This window comes from Polistes dominula, unplaced genomic scaffold, assembly GCF_049000335.1.
Source record: "Polistes dominula isolate Pdom_NZ unplaced genomic scaffold, Pdom_raw_medaka contig_11, whole genome shotgun sequence".
Taxonomy (NCBI): Eukaryota; Metazoa; Arthropoda; class Insecta; order Hymenoptera; family Vespidae; genus Polistes; species Polistes dominula.
The window spans coordinates 4,749,031-4,768,867 of NW_028301154.1; the positions used below are offsets into that span (position 1 = coordinate 4,749,031).

Consider the following 19,837-nt stretch of genomic DNA (forward strand, 5'->3'; position numbering starts at 1 on the left):
TATTGAAAAATTAGTATTAAATTCTTTATTTCGCAAATATTATAATTAATAATTATGAAGTACATAGAATATATAATAATTATATTGTTTGAAACATTAAAAAAAAGAAAGGTTACTATATACATCAGAGAAAAAGAATTAAAAAACACTGTAGAATACATTAAGAGCAGCTGACAAACTCTATTTAAAAGCAAGTAGATTACTGTCACATTTTTATTTTCCTTCTTCATAGAATATATTCGATTCATTAAGATTAAAATATGTCTATTGAATTTAAGGGGACCTTCTACTCTGAGCACCTAAAAAAAAGGCTATTTTCGCGAATTTTTTCCAAGAAAACTATAAAAGATATCGATCTAAAAGTTGTTGGGTTTGTTAAATTGAGTCTTAAACTATATAAATGAATTTTTATTTTTTCATTTTAATTAATTTTTTATTGCAAAAACGGTAGTATAAAAAAACACCTTAAAACTTTAGTGCTTTGGTAGCTCCATCAGAACTTGGGAATGGCTTACCTGAAACATAAAAGTAAAATGGTTTTATATTCTGTATGACTTCAGCTACAAAGTGATAGTTTTATATAAAAATTTTATCAATAAATAAAAAATGGTGGACAAATTACAAAAAAAACGTAAATTTGACCTTTTTTTTATTGTTTTTGACTAAAAATAAATAGTAAAAATTAAAATATAAGAAAAAACTCTCCGTCACTTTGTTACAGCTCATGTGTAGAATATGTGGATTAAATTTTATAAGAATCGGTTTACTGGTTCGTGAGATACGATGGAGCTAGTATTTCAAAACATAGTTTCGAGATAAACGCGTTTAAAGTTTTTTTCTACTCAAAATCGTTAAAAATTCTTACCTAAACTTAATCTGCGATGCCTGGACCGTACAATAGACCTTCTTCTTGTTCATATTCTTCAATTTCTTCCAGTCTTGCCTTCTTCCACTTTGATCTGGTATCTTTTGAGCACTAAGAGCTTCGACGGTTCGCAGATTCAATACGACGGTCGTCGCGTCTTTTAGCAAAGTCGATCACTCCTGGCCCAAGTTTCATGCCCATCGTTTCCATTATCTTCATCACTGTTTGAAATCCTTCGTTAAAGATACATGCTGAAACTTTGCACGCAATTTCAACAACTTTTTTGCCGGTAAACAGGTGTTTAGGTGCCATGTTCCATACGCAGTTATTAAAGCTTTCATTATTATTCTGCGTATGTCCACCTAAACATCTTTCCAGCAGTTCTGTCTTAGTCAGATCCTCATAAATAGGCTTTGGTACTTTCTGTACATCTTTAGAAAGTGCCGAAGGATGCTTGTATTTTTGCTTCAGTGCCTTAGTTTTGAGGTACTTACACCAGTCGATGGAACACGTATGGTAATTATTATTATCTTTTTTTTTTTTTTATGAATCGTGAGATATTATGATCCCTTTCTATTTGTAAGGAAAGATACAGTCTCCGTCGAAAGTGTACGAACAAGTTGAAATGAAAATAAATTAAAATGCAAACAAACTTTGAAAAGGGTTGAGAACATGGGAATCTGTTATTTTATAAAATTAAACTTCAATGATCAATTAAACATTTCTCATTTCTTTTTCTTTTTATGAAATAAAAATGTTTCCTTGTCGAAGATATTAGAATGAGAATTGAAATGAAAATAATAAGGGAAGTGTAAACACAACGCGGAAAAGGAAGAGGAAGAAGAAGAATATGAAGAAGAAGTTGGGGTAGGGGTTGGTAAAGGTGAAAAGTTGGGGTGGAGTTATTCTTTTATTTATTTATTTTTTTTTTTTTCAAGTCGAGTGATATTAATAATTCCCCATACAAAGTTTGAAAACAGGCCCTTGGATGGCCAATCGCCGGGCAAAGGATGACAACTAACGGCCGATCATTGACGTTTTCTAATGGCCCATGGAGGGCTGAATATCCAAATGATAAACCCGGCCAATTAATGGTAATTGATCATTGGCCCATTAATAGTAGTTATCATCGGCCCATTAATAGTAGTTATCATCGGCCCATTAATGGCAGTTATTATCAGCCCATTAATAGCAGTTATTATCGGCCCATTAATCGTAGTTATTATCGGCCCATTAATCGTAGTTATTATCGGCCCATTAATGGTAGTTATTATCGGCCCATTAATAGTTATTATTATCGGCCCATTAATCGTAGTTATTATCGGCCCATTAATCGTAGTTATTATCGGCCCATTAATCGTAGTTATTATCGGCCATTATTCGTAGTTATTATCGGCCCATTAATCGTAGTTATTATCGGCCCATTAATCGTAGTTATTATCGGCCCATTAATCGTAGTTATTATCGGCCCATTAATCGTAGTTATTATCGGCCCATTAATCGTAGTTATTATCGGCCCATTAATGGTAGTTATTATCGGCCCATTAATCGTAGTTATTATCGGCCCATTAATGGTAGTTATTATCAGCCCATTAATGGTAGTTATCATCGGCCCATTAATGGTAGTTGATCATCGGCCGATTAATGGGCCCAGCAATGGGCCACGTATTATTCAAATTATTAGCTCATTAACATCATCATAATTTAATAATCTATATATCATCATCTTCAGACAGTTATATATTTCTCTATGTCTGATCCCCCGAAAAATATACCTGACACTACGAAGGATTAGACAGATTACAATAAAAAAAACTGTTTGAATAAACAATGAAAGAGAAAGGGATTGAACAAGATAAGAGTCGTCCGTGCGCGCCGAACGCCCAGGAAAGCGGTCCGAGGTAGTTACGTTCAGGCACCAAAAATGTAGTTAGAGACATCGGATCTTTTTGAAATTTTAACACAATATTTCTACATATATATACATTCGAAAAATGTAAAAAAAAAAAAAAAAAAAAAATTTTTTTAAATTGCAGAGTAGAAGGTCCCCTTAATTTTTATATGATTTTATAAAAAATATACAAAGACTTGTATTGACACAGGCATATAAAAAAAATTATATAAATAATTATAATATTTACGTAATAAAGAAATTTTTGTTCATTTTTCAATAGAATAAAAACATTTTTTTATTACTCATGCGGGAAAAGTACTATCTTTGCGGTCGCTAATGGGGTCGAAAAAACGCTGTTTGCCTACTTTACAATTTGAATGCGAAAAATTTACTTGTCGCACCCAAATTATACTTGCCACACGCAAATTGACGATAAAAAAAAGACAATCAAAGTGTCAATATTGTAGACGATAAGATTAATATGTAGATAGATAGATAGATAGATAGATAGTTACTGCGTCCCCGAAGGGTTGCACTCCATTAACAATTATCTCCTTAACCTAACTTAACACTACCCTCTCCCTCACTTCCTCTTCTTCCCCTCCCCCTTCACCCGTTCCAGACCTCCACTTCTTCCTCCCTTCTTCCCCTCCTTGCCTCTCCTTCTTCTCTCTCATGCTCCCAATCCTCTTCATCCACTCCTCCCCCATTCCACTCTCATCCAAAATTTCCTTGATCCTCTCTTCCACTCCTCTCCCGTCCTCCTCCCCGACCGCTCTACTGCAGCCCTCCAACACGTGCTCCCATGTCTCTCTCTCCCAACCACACACCCTACATTTTTTCTTCTCCTCCTCTTCCCAGTATCTCCCTTCCCTCATCTCATTCCCCAATCTAAATCTCGCCACTCTTCTTTTTCTCTCTTCACTCCACTTTCCTACCCAATATCCTGGCAAACCTTCCGCAACCACCGTCTTGTACCACATGTTGTATCTCGACTCCAATATCTTCTCCCATCTCTCCACCTCCTGTCGCCTTCTTTCCTCCCTCTCAATCTCATCCCACCTTTCCACCACCTCCACCCCGTCCTGCGCTATCCTCTCTTTGAACTTCATCCTCTCTACTTCCCACTTTGATTTCCGTACTTCTATCTCCCTTTCTCTCTCCTGAAGATTAATATGTAGTTCTTTCTTTATTTTAGTTATTGTTCAAAAACGCTATCTTAGACGATAAGATTAATAAGTTCTTCAAATTAAATAAAGTTCTTCATTTCAGAGCCAACCCCCGAAGCGAGTGCGTTTAACTTCACTCTCGTGGGTAATCGACAACGTCGCACTAGTTTCACAATATACTATTAACATGCTGAACGACCAGCGTGAATTTGTGGAGTTTACCACGGGTCCCAAATTCGAGTAGTGATCCCATTCGTACGATAATTATCGTACGCGTCACATAATTTGAAGCCTTGTACGATCCAAAATTCAGCTTGTACGATAATTTTTGATTTAACATTAAATATATAATTATCACTGTTCAATTTGTAATTTAGAAAACCTGATGACCTTTTTTTTTACTCATCAAATTGAAGACTAAAATAAAAAGTCATCAACTTTGAAAAAGTTGGATCTTGTACAATTTTTTCAGATTTTGAAAATCTAATCCAAAAAATTAAACAAATTCAAAATTTTTCCTGTGCGTACGATAATTTTCCGGTGTGTACGATAATTTTACGCCCCTATGTCGATCAGACGAACTAAAGTCTCTGGGATCACTGAATTCGAGACTCGTTTACATAGTTTGATAAGCTGAGAGAGCGATACGATTCAATGCGTTTTTTAGATTTTTCGTTTTTCAGATCTTTATTTAGACGAGAAGTATTTTGAAAGATAAGTTTGTGGTCCAAAGAATAATGACGAAATATTTTATAAATAATAAGAATCTCAAAGTGTGGCAGCCTATGGAGTTGGAAAAACATTTCGAGAAAAGATCACAATTAGATCTCTCATTGCATTTTATCAGAACCTTTGTTCAGTCAAGCAGTATTTTCCATATGTTTTTAGTAACGTCTTTATTTCGTAATTCCTAAAATGTTTGTTAGACAGCGCAAAAATTTAGATGAAAACGAGAAATTGAAAACCATCCTAACAAATAAAATTTTATACCTGAGTTTCACACAAAAAATATTCTATATTTACTTATTTTACAACGAATTATATTTCCCTCGATAAGTATACTACGATTTTGGTGCTATCTATGACTATCGCATTCAGCATTCCATTTTCATTGCTTGAATTTGGAAAAGTCTAGTTTTTATCAGCTATTCTACCCAGAGATCATACTGGTGACCTTTATTATATATGGTAATAATATTATAATAAATAAATCCTACAATTATCTTACTCTTGCTACTGTGCATTCGTCTTATTCTCTCGAAACTAAGTTTTTTGAAAGTTTCACTTCTAACACGTGTGATCTGTAGACATGATATTTTTTATTGTTAATATTTATTAATAACTCGTTGTATAACTGTAAATAATATAAAAAAATATTAAAAATTAATTTTAAATAAATTTCTTTAGACATTAGTTATTCTTTCACAAAACAGTCGTTTTAACTGCTTTGGGAAATATAGGTATATACAAAGTCTCGGTCTTTCAAACATTAACAATCTTACGTCAAGCCGCAAAAAGATAATGTGCAACCCTTTAGAATAGAAGATGCAGTTAGTTTTAAGTCTTTTTGTGGGAAAGAGTTTGTTAATGAGGATTATAAAATATCATTGCTATCCTCTGTAATATTTTCCAATGGTGAAAATGGAAGAATGAAGAATCATCTATATAAGATGATATATATCTATATAAGATGATTTTGAAATAATAAAGGTAAATCAAAAATAATTTGTTGAATGATTAATTATATTCACTAATGAAAATTTTCGTAACTAGTGTGTCAATTGTAATGATAGAATACTATCAAAGAAAAATATATTTGGTATTGAATAGCTATCATCGTGATCAACGTAGTAGGTTTTTAATTCATCTGGTAACAAGTTTTATAGAAGACACACAGTCACTAAGTTCAGTCCAAAATATTTACTACAAGGTGAAGACACCTCAATACTGCCAAAGGAATTAAGGAAATGAAAAGAATATAATATTCTAGAAAATAATAGGACAATTGCCTTCGAGAACAATACCAAGTATCATGATTACAGTAAAAAATGATATGATCAAAACAGAAAGGATTAATAATTAGGTTAAATTACTATATTGTATTTTGGGTATAAAATAATAAAATCTTTGTTAATTACAGAGAAACAGTTTATGTGTTAGTAATACAAAAGAAAACCTCTATCAACTCCTAAATCATCTTATAAAACAGCATTCAATGTTGTTATTCACACTGTTGTTTCTCAGTTACCTTTACAATTTCGTTTTAGATTCTTAATTAATTCTACCTGTGCACTTTGTGACTTATATCAGCTTACATCACGGAGTTTCTATAGAAGGAGCATCTTCACTCGTACCATCGAGTAAATTCTCAAAATGTTCAGCAGCCACGCTGTTTCTTTTGTAAACCCACAATAAATGATTGAATCTATTTTTTTGATTTATTCATTTTAACTTTCGATGTTTGCTAAACTTTAGCGATTCCTTCGTTTCCATCAATGATTCTAAGAGCTCTATTGCGGTAACATATGATCCTTTTGGTGGCGTAACCAACGAATAAGAGCACAGTAACCTAAGTACTTGCCCAAAAATTTTGAGATCTGGGTGTTCATCCACTAGCATTTCTGACAATTCCAAAGAACTGCTATAATAGAACGCAAACATAATAATTGTTAACATCAATTCCAATGTTAATTCATGTCATAACATCAATGTCAATGTCAAATCATCAAAGATTACATAAATTTGATTATAAATACTTACTTCCAACTTGTCTTGATTGAGACGAGCAGTCATCAAATAATCAAAATTACATTTTTCGTGTAAAAAATTCAATAAATCGATTGTTCCTTTTAAAATTATTTTGAATCCTGTTAAAGTGCTTTTAGTAATAGCAAGATAGTTATTTCCAGGGTTATCATTGTAGTCTATCTTTTGCTTTTTCTTCAATTTAGATCGATTACTTTCCTCTTCAGCTTTAGCTTCCCAATCTCTTAAGTACATTATGAATTCAATAATAACCTACAGGATAAAAATCAAGCAGTTTTAAAAAACGTACTTAAATAGTAAAATGTAATGCATAATGCAAAATGTATAATTGTTACAGATGTAGTTATATTAGAAAAATTGTGAAAGAAATGTAAAGAAATGCACAAAAATCATTATTACAAATTAGCAAATTGCAATCAAGCTTCCAAGAATTTCTCCCTCTCGTCATTCATTTCAATTACTTATGTGTAACATCTATCAAAATGAATTTACATAACAAGTATCTATTAATATACAAATAGATACTTTATCAATGGAAAATTAAACATGAAAACATCATATAAGCTAAGCTTAGTCTGGTATTATTGATGTTTCAAGGATATGAAGTGTCATATCAGTGAGAAGGTCCGTGTATGAATTCCTTTAGCAAGATTATTTTTTTACTTATTCTATTGGTCAGATAGAGAAAATAGATTTGGAAGCAATCATATCTATTTTGTTCATTGGCAGCTTATCTGATCCTTGTATCTACAATGCCCGTTCAAGTTTTCACTATAATGCAAATTTATTTTCATGAGCATTATCATTAATACCGTAGCTTCCTCGTCGGGCATTCTTCATTAGGTTTTAAAGCTTTTGCTGGAGTGCGAGAAGACATCGCCTTAAGGGCGGAGTAAGGGTTTTCACTTTCGAAAAATCGATTTTATTTTTTTTTCTTATCTTATTGTTTAACATTTCACGAATATGTCCTTAAAATTTTAATCCGATCTAAGCAATATTCTTGAAGCTATTGTCAAATTAGTCTCGGGGCCTTTCACGCTCTAACTCTAACAGCTACGGGCGTTCGGAATAGCAGTGCAGCTGTCGAACAGTTTATTCATTGCTATTGTCCAAACCCATTCTCTAGTTTTAGAAATATTTTATTTAGTAAAGGCAGGTAACTAAAGCCATAAAGATATATTTTATATTTGTATGTATACTATACACTACAATATTTTAAAGCAAGAAACGAGCGTCAGTTTGTCGTTGTACGTTCGACCGTGCGCTTGTCATTTTAGAATTTTCTCAAAAAATTTTCTGTACAAAAATGCCGAAAGTAAGCAAAGTTTCGAGAGAAGACCGACAAAGTGGAAGGATTTATTTGTGTAGATCAAGAAAAAGGTTTAATCCGAATAAAATAATTAAAGATGAGGTTACCACAAAAAGTGCTTCATCGAAGAAAATCAAGCTAAATACCAATGCAAGTGTACCAGAAAACGTTGAAAAGAGACTAAAGACATCGACAATGCCGCAGAAAGTTTGCTGTATGGAGCTGGAATCGATGATTCTGTGTAAGTTGGAAAAAAAAATTTTTTCTTCACTTTTTTGCTTCATAAACTTTGAACGCGTTTTTCTCAAAACTACTTTTTCAAAGTCCGTGTTCATTGCCATTTAAAAACTACTCAACCGATTCATTTCAAACTTTGTACACATTTTCTACATATAAAATACCTCCCCCCTACGTTTAGTAAAATTCTTTTTTTACATAAGAGTGTTTCCCACCCACAAAATGGGGGAAATTTTCGTGGAAAATAACGGTTCACACTTTAGATGGCCGCCAAAAATTTTTAAATTAAAAAAAAAATAATCGGAGAATGTAGGGGGAAGATTTAATTATAATTTGACTAAATTTTCATGGTTTTTCATTTTCAGATAATTTCCGGCCGAGTTACAGTGAACACCGCAAATTGTTTTTTTTTCAAGACGCTCTGGGGGAAGCTCTGTTACGGGCTAATGCTTCAATATTTCTGCATGAAAAATTTACAGAACATTGTCAAAACTATGCTCAATAATGTATAGAAGGTTTGAATAAAATTGCTCAATCCATATTTGAGAAAAAAAAATCGCAAAAAAGTGTTTTTTTTTACGCTGAAACCCTTACCCCTCCCTTAATTAAATTGTCAAATCATTCCATAAACTTCACTGTAGGTCCACAATCCCTTAATTCAATACAATCAGTTTGCCTCGTCATCATGGCAATTCTAAAAGGCTTTGAAAATAACTAAAAGAAAATATTTATTTAAGGTTTGTGATATTAATTTTTTTGTGATGTAATGAAAAAGCAAAATTGAGAGTAGACACTACAAAATGTATAGTCCGAGAGCTGAGTAGCAAAAAATGCAACAGTTTTCTAAAGGCTGATATTTCGATATTATGTAGTATTTAGGGTGTATAGCAATAGTCTGCCGTCAGTCAGCCAGTTTCGTGAGCGATTAGCGCGAGGACGGCTTCAAAGTTGTTAAAAAACCATGTATGTCGCAATAGTTTTCTAAAATCTAAAAACTGGTTTTTGAATAGTGAATTAACTAAAAAATGATGTGGATACCGTCAGTCTTCAAAATATCGTAACGGGACGCGTCAGCAGCGCGTTAAAGTCATAAAAAAAATATGGTTAATGAAATTGTTTTCTAAAATGTTAAATTTGGTATACAAGTTGTTAACGATAGGAAAAATCAAAAAAACATAATCAGCCCGAATTTTTATTTAACATACGCCATCAGCAGTCGATAGAATAGCACGCCGCGCGCATCATTTACGTAGCTGCTTTCTGAAGAATATCTTCATTTTTTATTGATTCGAGGTCACTGTCTGTTAAAAGTAATTCACCAGCAGGAGCTACGATGGTTTGCTTCTTGAGTAAAATCATCTGAATTTTAGTTTTAAAAGTATCCAATAATTTTTTTTCTAAATAACTGGAACGAAAATTATTCGATTCTAAACTCTTACTTTTGTACTGTTCTGTCAATCGCTCAACGTAGATTTGTGTGAGCTGCTTGATTAAAAAAATATTTTTTTTTTTATATAATATTCTCATTCACAAAACAGCATACTTCTTCATAGGCAACTTGGTGTGCTTTACGCTCAAGGTGATACTGTGAAGATGGCTGGGAAAGATCAGCTGCTTGCTGGTGATAGCATTCGTATTTCCAGTTGACTAAGCACACCTGATGATATAATATTGTACGCCTAGATTTTTTAAAATGTAATGCTTTATTGAGCATATCCGTGTTGCCACTTTCCGTTGCATGCTTTATTATAACATCTGAAATTCTGTTGCCTTCAGATGTGTGCAACTGTACATACCGCCTTTTAAACATTTTGCGATTTCTATCACAAAACAAACAAAGTGGTTGATTTTCAGCTTCCACTTCTTCACCGCTGTAAAAACGAAAAAAATTACTACAATATACAGCACTTTTTATTGTAATAAAATAGTACAAGTATTAATTAATGTAACTCATTACAGTAAGTTACTGTGACTTTTGTTATTGTTCAAGCATTAAGTGGTTAAATAAATGTCTTACCTCATTTCGGAGCAGGATGACTTACATGGTGACTGGTGTGATTGGTTGGATGTATCATCACTGTAAAAAAAGTTTGATTAGAATAGACGAAAATTTTGTATTGTAAAATAGTATAATTAATAATTAATTTAAGTAAATAAATGTTGAACCTTATTTTGGAGCAGGATGGCTCGTGTGGTTGCTGATAAGATGACTCATTTGATGCATCAACATGGGATTCACTGTTAAAAAATTATAATCTTATTGCATCGCATACACTATTCATTTTATAATACAATAATACTAATCAATAATTATTATATATTATACTAATTTTCAAATAAATGAATCAAAACTAAAAACGTTTTAGAAGAAGGGATGCTTCCAAGCGTCTGTTTACTTTTACTTTTACTTTCACATACACACACACATATACACACAAATGCAGAAAACGAGCAGCATCAATTCGATCTACCGTCCCGATTTTTCACGTATAAAATATTTTTCTTTTACCTTGATTTTGAAGTTGTTTGCTTCTTTAGTTCATCCCGATGTTTTTTACTCAAGGCAGTGAATCTGTGGTAGCAGGCGAGGTGATACCCTTGTTGAGCATTTTTGCATAATGGCAAATCTATACTGCCGTAATTGAGATTAAACTGTTGGCGAATTTTTAAAATGTTCTTACACGTAGCAAGAGTCTACTCCTCAAACAATTTAACTTCACTTGTTTTCTTTAAACAAATAAGGCAAATAGGACGTACGCTTTCGTCCATTTTCAAAACACTCTCATCTAACGACGCTACGACTTCGACACTGGTCTTTATACTGACGATACAATTACACTGAAAATTTTCGCAAACAGCTGCTCCTTGGCCATCTTCTGTCCCAAAACGAAGAGAGGGGAATTTTCTTGTGCGTATATGTATATATATATATAGGGTGGGGAAAAGTGTATACGAAGGATAGCTCCGAATTTATACTTGCGTTGACCGTCGATGTATAGGTATACTTGCTTTTGAAGGAACAAATACTGTTACAGTTCCGTCACAGAATATAATATTTTACGGAATATAACAGACACATATGCCTTGCTATTTTAAATAAAAATGCATATTTTAAATACATAATTGGACTAAAAATATTTAAGGGGACACGTCACCTTCGAGTGTAAAAATAAAGCGGTTTTTTGTGAGTTTTTTTTGCAGCCGGTTTTATTAATATCAATACAAATTTTTGGTATATGTAAGTTATATATCTGAACTATATTTATAATTTTTGTGTGTAAAAATATTGTAAATTGTGTTGTCTGTGGCCACTTTTCTAAGAGTCCAAAAAAAAAGGTGATTTGCGGTTGCCCTCACTGGTAAAAATTATTTCATTTAAAAAAAAAATCGAGTGTTTACTTTTAATTGAGATGTTTGCGCAGGGAATGAACGGAAGGAAATTTTGATTTTTTTCAAAATAGTCGACTTTTTAGAAAAAAATTGAATTTTTTGCAAAAAATCGCCGATTTTTTGAAAGAAAAGAAAAAAATTTGCATTTTATCAAAAAATCCTTCCGTTCATTCCCCAGATACGTGTATCTAGTATTACTGTACAAATTTTGGTAAAGATCGGCTGAATGGTCTGGACGCAGCGAGGGTAACCGTTTTAAAAACGCGAATAGGATAAATTAACGTTTAAAGTTAAGGTAACTTTTGTATTCATACTTACATTGAATCATCGATTCCACGGCCATAAGCGGTACCCTCTGCTGCATCAGCAGCCTCTTCAGAAGTGACTTTCGATTGCCGTCGAGCTTTTCTCGCCTCCTTCGTAATTTTTTAAGTGCGCTTGTATACCTGTATACGCAGCTGCTCGAATACCTGTTCTGGCCGCGCTACGGCGCGCTTTGTTTAAACTAGTACAGTTTCGTAAATAAAGCGCGGATCTTTACAAAATTTTGAGAGAATATTTTTGAAAAAATATTCTTTCAGAAAATCGAAAAAAAAAATCGATTTTTTGGGTGACGTGTCCCCTTAAGAACAACATAGTAGTCGAGCGCGTAATTTCGCGCGCAGCGCACTGTTCTATCGACTGTTGACGGCGTATGTTAAATAAAAATTCGGGCTGATTATGTTTTTTTTTTATTTTTCCTATTGTTAACAACTTGTATACCAAATTTAACATTTTATAAAACAATTTCATCAACCATACTTTTTTTATGACTTTGACGCGCTGCTGACGCGTCCCGTTACGATATTTTGAAAACTGACGGTATCCACATCATTTTTTAGTTAATTCACTATTCAGAAACCAATTTTTAGATTTTAGAAAACTATTGCGACATACATGGTTTTTTAACAACTTTGAAGCCGCCCCCGAGCTAATCGCTAACGAAACTGGCTGACTGACGGAAGATTATTGTTATACACCTTAAATACTACATAATATCGAAATATCAGCCTTTAGAAAACTGTTGAATTTTTTTGCCACTCAGCTCCCCCCGACTAGTATTTCTATAATTTTCATGTTTTCAATTACTTTCCAATTGTAATTCAAAATTAAAAAAAAATTTAATTTCCTGATAAAAAATTTATGATTAACTTGCTCGGAAACTTCATGTTCTTCAGATAAAAAGCTTCTTTAAAATATTAATAAAAAAAATTCAATCTTTGAAACTTATTACCTTAGAATCTTTTCAGCTTCAAAGCTTTAGATTCATTTTCTGATATCCTTCTAGGTTTTTATATGTTGCGGTATTAATTTATAGGTTATTTTTAAGTTGGATCTAAATTGAAGCTCATGTTGATATAAAACTTTCCAATGATTTTTTTTGACAATTCTATCTGGAGTCTGAAAATAATATAATACTGTAATGATAATCACAAGAAACATTTCTAAATCTTATCCAAAACGATAGCCCTTCAAGGATTTTGGTGTGAAAGCATTTTAACAAGTGAGGAAAGTCAGACATAAACCAATGTAGCTTAGACGTATCATGCGGATGAGTGCAACTGAATTTTTAATCTTCAATACCAACAATTTTCCATGCGCCACGGTTCCTCTAAGCACCATCTGAGATGATTACATCTACCTTCATAGTCACATTTTCTAATTGAATGATACAATCGATAATTAGATTATGTAAAATTTCTTTCGTTACTTCAGTTTTACTCAAGAAGTATCCCAGAACTTGAACCCATGAACCACGGAAAGGTTGATACACGAAAACTAGTGCACGGTCAGCTCTTTCATTTATTAAATACTGAGGAGTATAATCACTTAAATTAACAAAACCATTGAGCTCCATTGTTTTAGTATTTCATTTTACCGCTTCACTTAAAAGAAATTTTATCAATTAATAAAGTATCTGCAAAAATAATAAATAGAAAAAAATAAATATAGAAACTTTAAAGACAATTAAATCAGTTACTCAAAATGGAATGACTATTCTACAGTATCTAAAGCAGCAAAAAAAGCATTTTCAGCCTATGATAAGCGGTTGAGTTAAAATGTTATTAATTTATTTTAATATCACGATTGTTCATTTGATTAGTTTTTTAACACAATTACTCGCAGCAATGACAAACTGAATATTATTATCTCTGTTGCAATATAATTGCGTATCAATGAGTTTTTAGAATCTCAATTTAAACATATTGTTACTTAATGTTAGTGAAGCTGTAGATTTTGTTTGCTGATTTTGAAAATATATATTAATGGATTAAAAAATAGTAATATTATTTAAAATTTTATTGTTAGTTACCAATTAAAAAAGATATTAGTACAGCCAAAGTTTATTTGGATTGTCATAAAATAAATTATATCCCTTTTGGCCCAACTTTTCATTCGTGATGCTTTCAAACGAAGAGTATCAAATATTACTTTAGGAAAACCAAATGCGCTCTGTGTGTGTGTGTGTCTAGTTTATTAATATATCTGTTTAATGTGTCTTTGCAAGGTAATGGTAATATTTCATGCTCGCGTAATTTATCATAGACCGCAAGACCTTTAATTTGAATCATGAAATTCATATACCGACTCAATAGTATAACGGCGCTGTTTTACATTCTTGACCTTAGAAGCTTGAAAGCAATCGCGAACAGTGTGTTTTTGAGCTTCTGGTAAATCAGCTATTTCTTTTTCAATAATTTTATCTTTCGTCATAGCATATTGATTTCTTAATTCTTCTACTTGCTCTTTTAACACATTGCGTACGGCGCTCTGCACGTTCAACACGCCGTCAACGCCCGCACATTTTCGAACGCTTCAGAAGCATGCTTGGCAAGCAATAGGAAGCGGATACACACATATCTAATTTGCATTTGGTATTATATTCACATAAATTATTCTTAAATATTACTACATATATATAGTTAATACATTTATTTATTTTATAAGATTTTTTACATTTGAACTATAATATTATTTATTTTACAAACTTGAATAATGCTTTAAAGTGTGGTATCTGGTAAAGCATACTCCTTTGTGCAATGCTGTTCGGCATAATTTGCAACAGTATCTTGTTTCGCTCCTTTTTCCATTGGACGAACAAACTTTACATTGTTTGGTTGGGAACTTCTTCTTGCCTTTACTCGTTATTGGTTCCAGTACGTGCTGTTTCATATTACCAGCGAGTCTACATGGTGGGTCGACACGTAGATGATTTGTTGTATTTGAAATACCTTGTTCTATGTCCATAAATGTATCCGTTGATTTTTCTTCCGTCGTCCATAATTTCATCGCAGCAAGTAGAAAATCTTTATATTTCATTTTTTCATCATTACACGAATTATAAATCTTGAATGCATTGAACAGGCCGCAGTTGACGAGATATAATACTACCTTTTTAGGCCATTTAATTGTTTTTCTCAATATTGAGTAATACGACAGATACTGATCTGCAAGGTCCACACCGTTCATATTTAAATTATAATCAACAATGCACTTCGGTTTCTGTACGGTTTTATATTTTCCCGTGCATTTAACCATTTCAAATTTGTGAATTGTTGAAATCATTCTCACTTCTCTCTTGTCTTTCCAAACTTGTAACAAAATATCACCTTTCCGTTTGAAAATACTCTCCCTTTTTTTAGGTTCAACGATTTTGTTTTTAAACATTTTAGCAATCTATTGGCGCGTATTGTGCCACATATTCGGATTTTATTTTGTAATAACAATTTAGTAATGTTCAAAGTATTATAATAATAATTATCCATATAAAGATGGTGCCAATATCCGAAATACGGTGTAAGAATCGTTGTTATCGTGTCTTGCAATTTTTTGCCTTGTCCACAATAAATTTCTATATTACATATATATCCCGTTTGACTCTCCGACAATACTCGTACAAGTATTCCATATTTAGTGAGCTTCCGTGGATTGTATGTTTTAAATTTTAATTTTCCACGCCAAGGGATCATGGCTTCATCTAGCGACAGGTTCTGATGAGGAGTGTAAACGGTTTTAAATTTTTCTATAAGATAATTGTAAACAGGTTCTATTTTGTACAGTCTACCACTATTTTCATTCATTTTCGTGTTATCGTTAAAATGTAAATACCTTGTAACCTGTTCAAATCTGTTCCTACTCATTAATTTTGAAAAAATAGGTGTTACCAAATATGGATCCACGGACCAGTATTCTTTTATGTTTTCCTTTCGTATTTGTCCCATCAAAATAAATATTCCGAACAAATTTTTTATTTCAGAACATGATACATTTCTCCATTTTCCTTGTTTAGGAATAGCCTTATATTTATGTACATTTTGTAAATAATAACGATTTGTTTCTTCAGAAATAATTTGGAAAAATTCATTACCAAATATACAATCAACAGCTTCCTTTACGCTGCAATTTTTTTGTAATGATGTTGACGTACCACAAATTCCTTCAAAAGGTTCCAGATTTGGAAAAGTATCCTCACTTGTCCATTCTTCAATTATAGGTTCATCAGCCTCCATCTCCGAATCTTCACTTTCGCTTGAAACATTATATTTTTTACTCAGTCTTCTTCTATGTCTAATTACATCACTTAATTCAAGGATATTGCTGCTATCACTAAATTCATTTTCGTCGCAAGTATTGTTTGGTGCATCCGATAAATCATCATACACCAATTCACTTTGAGTTTCGTTTTCGTTACATCTATGTGTCATTTTGCTGTTTTTATAGAATTAGCCCTATTTCATAAAAAATCAATTTTTGTTATAAATTATTAGTAACTTGAAAATATAGATGATTTTTAAAAAACTTACCTGCTACCTTACAAATTAAAACACGTAGTTTGAAATTGCAAAATGTACAATAATAAAACACTTTAATTCCAAAATGTACAATAATAAAACACTTTATAAGATATAGTACGTACGACAATCGGCACAGATCTACTGATGAAATGGCTATAATGATCATTTCTGCATGCTCGGAATATCAAAATTCGGTTGTCATTTGTTTTAGGAATGCGAAAGAATTCGTCACCTTGGTAACGTTACAAAAATTATATTTAAACCGTTTGAGTGCCAAGCGGCGCGATTGCGCTTCTTCTGTCCTGTCTTGAAAACTGCAGCGCTCTGAGCTGCGAAGCCCATAATTACAGCAGGCGCGAAATATAACAATACCAAAAAAATAATATAAAAAATAATAAAAATATAATATAACAAGCGCTATCGCGCCGCTTGGCAAATTTCGACACGGAATATAACAAGCGCTATCGCTTGGCAAGTTTCGATCAGGAAATGAGAAAAGCCCGTGGCACTCAAACGGTTAAAAAAAACATGAAAACGAGATATCTCGTAACAAGTACGCAACGTTCAATTTGCTAAAAACGAGATATCTCGTGACCCGTACGCAATGTGTTAACTGCTGGCCCTATATTATAAGGAATTGTAAAATTTAGTTACAGTACGCAAACTTTGATTACCTTTTAATACAGACGACGTAAACGTTATTGTTTCGTATGAAGTATACATCTTCTTTCTTTTTCTTTGAAGATATTAATAATCTCTTCCGTAATGTACGACAAGCCAAACACATATATTCTCTTTTAGATCGTTTATATTTTTTATCGGATAGTAAAATGCCTTGACATGCGGTTGAGCATCTATTAAAAAAATAGTAAAATGTTAAAGCTAAATATATTAATTTTCAGCTGTACCTAAAAACTTGTAAATGACAAAAATGACGAGAATAAGATAAGTTAACGAAGAATTTATATTAGCGTCCATGTACTTCCAAAATAGCTATAAAACTATACAAGAAATATCAAAAGTTATTACAAGAAATCGATTTTTAAATTTGCCTTCATTTTTTGATTATTTTACATAACAAATTTTCTCCAGCTAAGACAATTTAAAAAATGACCAAGGTTGTTTTGTAACAAGTAGTAATTTTCTTGGAGCAAAAAAAATTTGGTTGATTCAAGAAAATTGATTATATACCTGTCTTTTATAAGAATTTAATGTGCTTGAAAATATTTATTTTAAAAGTAAAAAAAGTAATAAAAACAAACCTTCCGTTAAATCCAGCGCCGCTACAGAACTGACAAGTTTCTATTTCTCGTAGCATATTCCAAAATAATGCTACCGATATTATTGTATAATTCAAATTAATAGAAACTTCCGTTGCCAAGATAGTTACCTATAAAAAAACAATTTAAATAGCGACAAGTGAAATCATAGCTTGTGGCCAAGCATGCACTTATAGTTAACTTGAAATACCTGAACTGTCAAATCATCAGCAATTTTATTTGATAATTTTGTTTTGGCCAACACCAATTTTAGGGCACTCCTTGGTCCTTCAGTAGATGCAATATCCCAAATAGTTGGTCTAACTCGAACAAATCGCTTACATTTCTTGTTTCGTGCAAATACTCATTATCAGTATAGTGATTGTTGGTACGAAAATGATTTGATGAAGTTGTATCACCATTCGTGACAACATTTGCCATTGCCAACATTGGAATTGCACCCTTTTTTAAAGCAACTGTAGGCCTTGAAAGTTCAGACTTCGCCATTTTGCAACTTTATTTTTTCCAAATTTTTAAGAATATCGTCACTGTTAAAATGCAACTTGCAGATCCAATTTTTTTGACAAAGTTGTTGAGATATTGCTGAGCTCCATAGTTGCAATATTTCGGGGTCCTAGTTTACATAAAACAATAACAAATATTGTAATTATTAATTAATGTATATATCACCGTTGAAATTTACTGATCACATCGAAATAATTCAATTAATTTCATTAAAATTGATATTATACTATTCGTAATATTAAACTGTTAAAAATTTTAATTTTTGTTATCACGTTAAGCGCCACGCCGAATTTGCGTGCCTTTCCGTTCAGGCCACAGTTAGCCGTCAGGCGGGCTTCTGCCGGGCCGCTCGCCGATAGGCGAGCCAGAGTATAAACAAATGTCGGGTAACGTAATCCGGCCGGGGCTTGCCTTCGTATGTTTACCTCTCCACTTGTAGATAAGATGCACTCGAGAGCCTGACATTTTCAAATCGCAATAAATACTTTGTATATATACTTTGTTTATATCCGTATAGTCCCTTCTCCGTCGTAGTAGAGAAAAACCCGAAAAGCGAGGCCTAATAACGCCCAAACGCGTAAGAAATCCTCAGTTGCATAGATATCGTAACCCAGTTTAGTTCAGTCTCCAAGTCTTCTCGTACTTCTTCTTGACCAGAAATTCAAAATTTTGTTGCCCTAAAAATCAAGATGTCATCAAGTGATACTTGAATACCTTGAAGCATTGACCAAACTAAAACCGATATCGCATAATTTAAATGTTCAGTCTCACAAGTATGCAAAGACGGACACACGCGCCGCGATAGAAGAACGAAAAGTCTGCCGTCGGTCCCTAGGGACCGACGTGGCCTGAACGGAAAGTCTAGCGTCGGTCCCTAGGGACCGACGTGGCGCTTAACGTGTTATACAAATAATTTTTTTTTTTAACTGATAATATATTGTTCATAAGCTACCTTAAATATCATACGTAATTACTTTACTTTTTTATAAACTTTTTAATAAGCATTGTTTATTCATATACATTTTATTGTATATTATTTATTTCATATGGCACTTTTATATACGTCAATTGTCAAATACTCGCCAAGTGTACATTAAGAATTATTTTAATACTATAGTCATTATATTGAAAGAGCATTAAATGAAAATCAATTGAATTATATTTTGTAATCAATTTTATTTATTAGGAATAATTTAAATTTACTGAGATGTAAGGTTATCTTACTTTTGGTACTTTAAATAAAGCTGTTTATCATTGATTTACCTCCGATTTTAATTTCCTTTCAGCTAAAGAGCCATTGGAACAATTTTTCATAGCTTTCACACTTTTTCACCATTTTCAACAATACTATTTTTATTTCTTGAAAAACAGAAAAATGTTGAACATCGTTAAAAAATATTTACCCACATGTATGTTTACGAATACGCAATGCTCCACGGCAGTGCTGTCAGATCGTGGGTAAATCTTACCCTCTCCCTGTGCCACTGGGATTGCACACAATGAAAGTTTTCCATGTCCGTGTGTTTGGGATGTCGAAAGAAGTCGAGTGTAACCGAAGTTACTAATTACTAGTGTAGTCCCATTTTCA

At 32.6% G+C, this 19,837-nt stretch overlaps 1 protein-coding gene across 3 annotated transcripts; it reads right to left on the reverse strand.

Moving 5' to 3' along the window:
* Nucleotides 1–5,623: 5,623 nt before the first annotated feature.
* On the reverse strand, nt 5,624–19,830 carry LOC107073582 (uncharacterized). 3 transcript variants are annotated; one of them, XM_089178502.1, is made up of 9 exons: nt 19,513–19,830; nt 17,936–18,358; nt 17,728–17,855; nt 17,140–17,319; nt 10,407–10,478; nt 10,258–10,317; nt 7,507–10,111; nt 6,689–7,441; nt 5,624–6,569 (listed from the first exon to the last, which is right to left on the reverse strand). In XM_089178502.1, the coding sequence occupies exons 3-7, from the start codon at nt 17,781–17,783 to the stop codon at nt 9,751–9,753; spliced, it is 729 nt and encodes a 242-aa protein (XP_089034628.1). In that variant the 5' UTR covers nt 17,784–17,855; nt 17,936–18,358; nt 19,513–19,830; the 3' UTR covers nt 5,624–6,569; nt 6,689–7,441; nt 7,507–9,750. The 3 variants fall into 3 exon arrangements, with proteins under 3 accessions (XP_089034628.1, XP_089034627.1, XP_089034629.1); XM_089178501.1 differs by having other exon boundaries at nt 6,689–10,111; XM_089178503.1 differs by having other exon boundaries at nt 6,689–10,111; nt 19,474–19,830.
* Between the last annotated feature and the right edge of the window lie 7 nt (nt 19,831–19,837).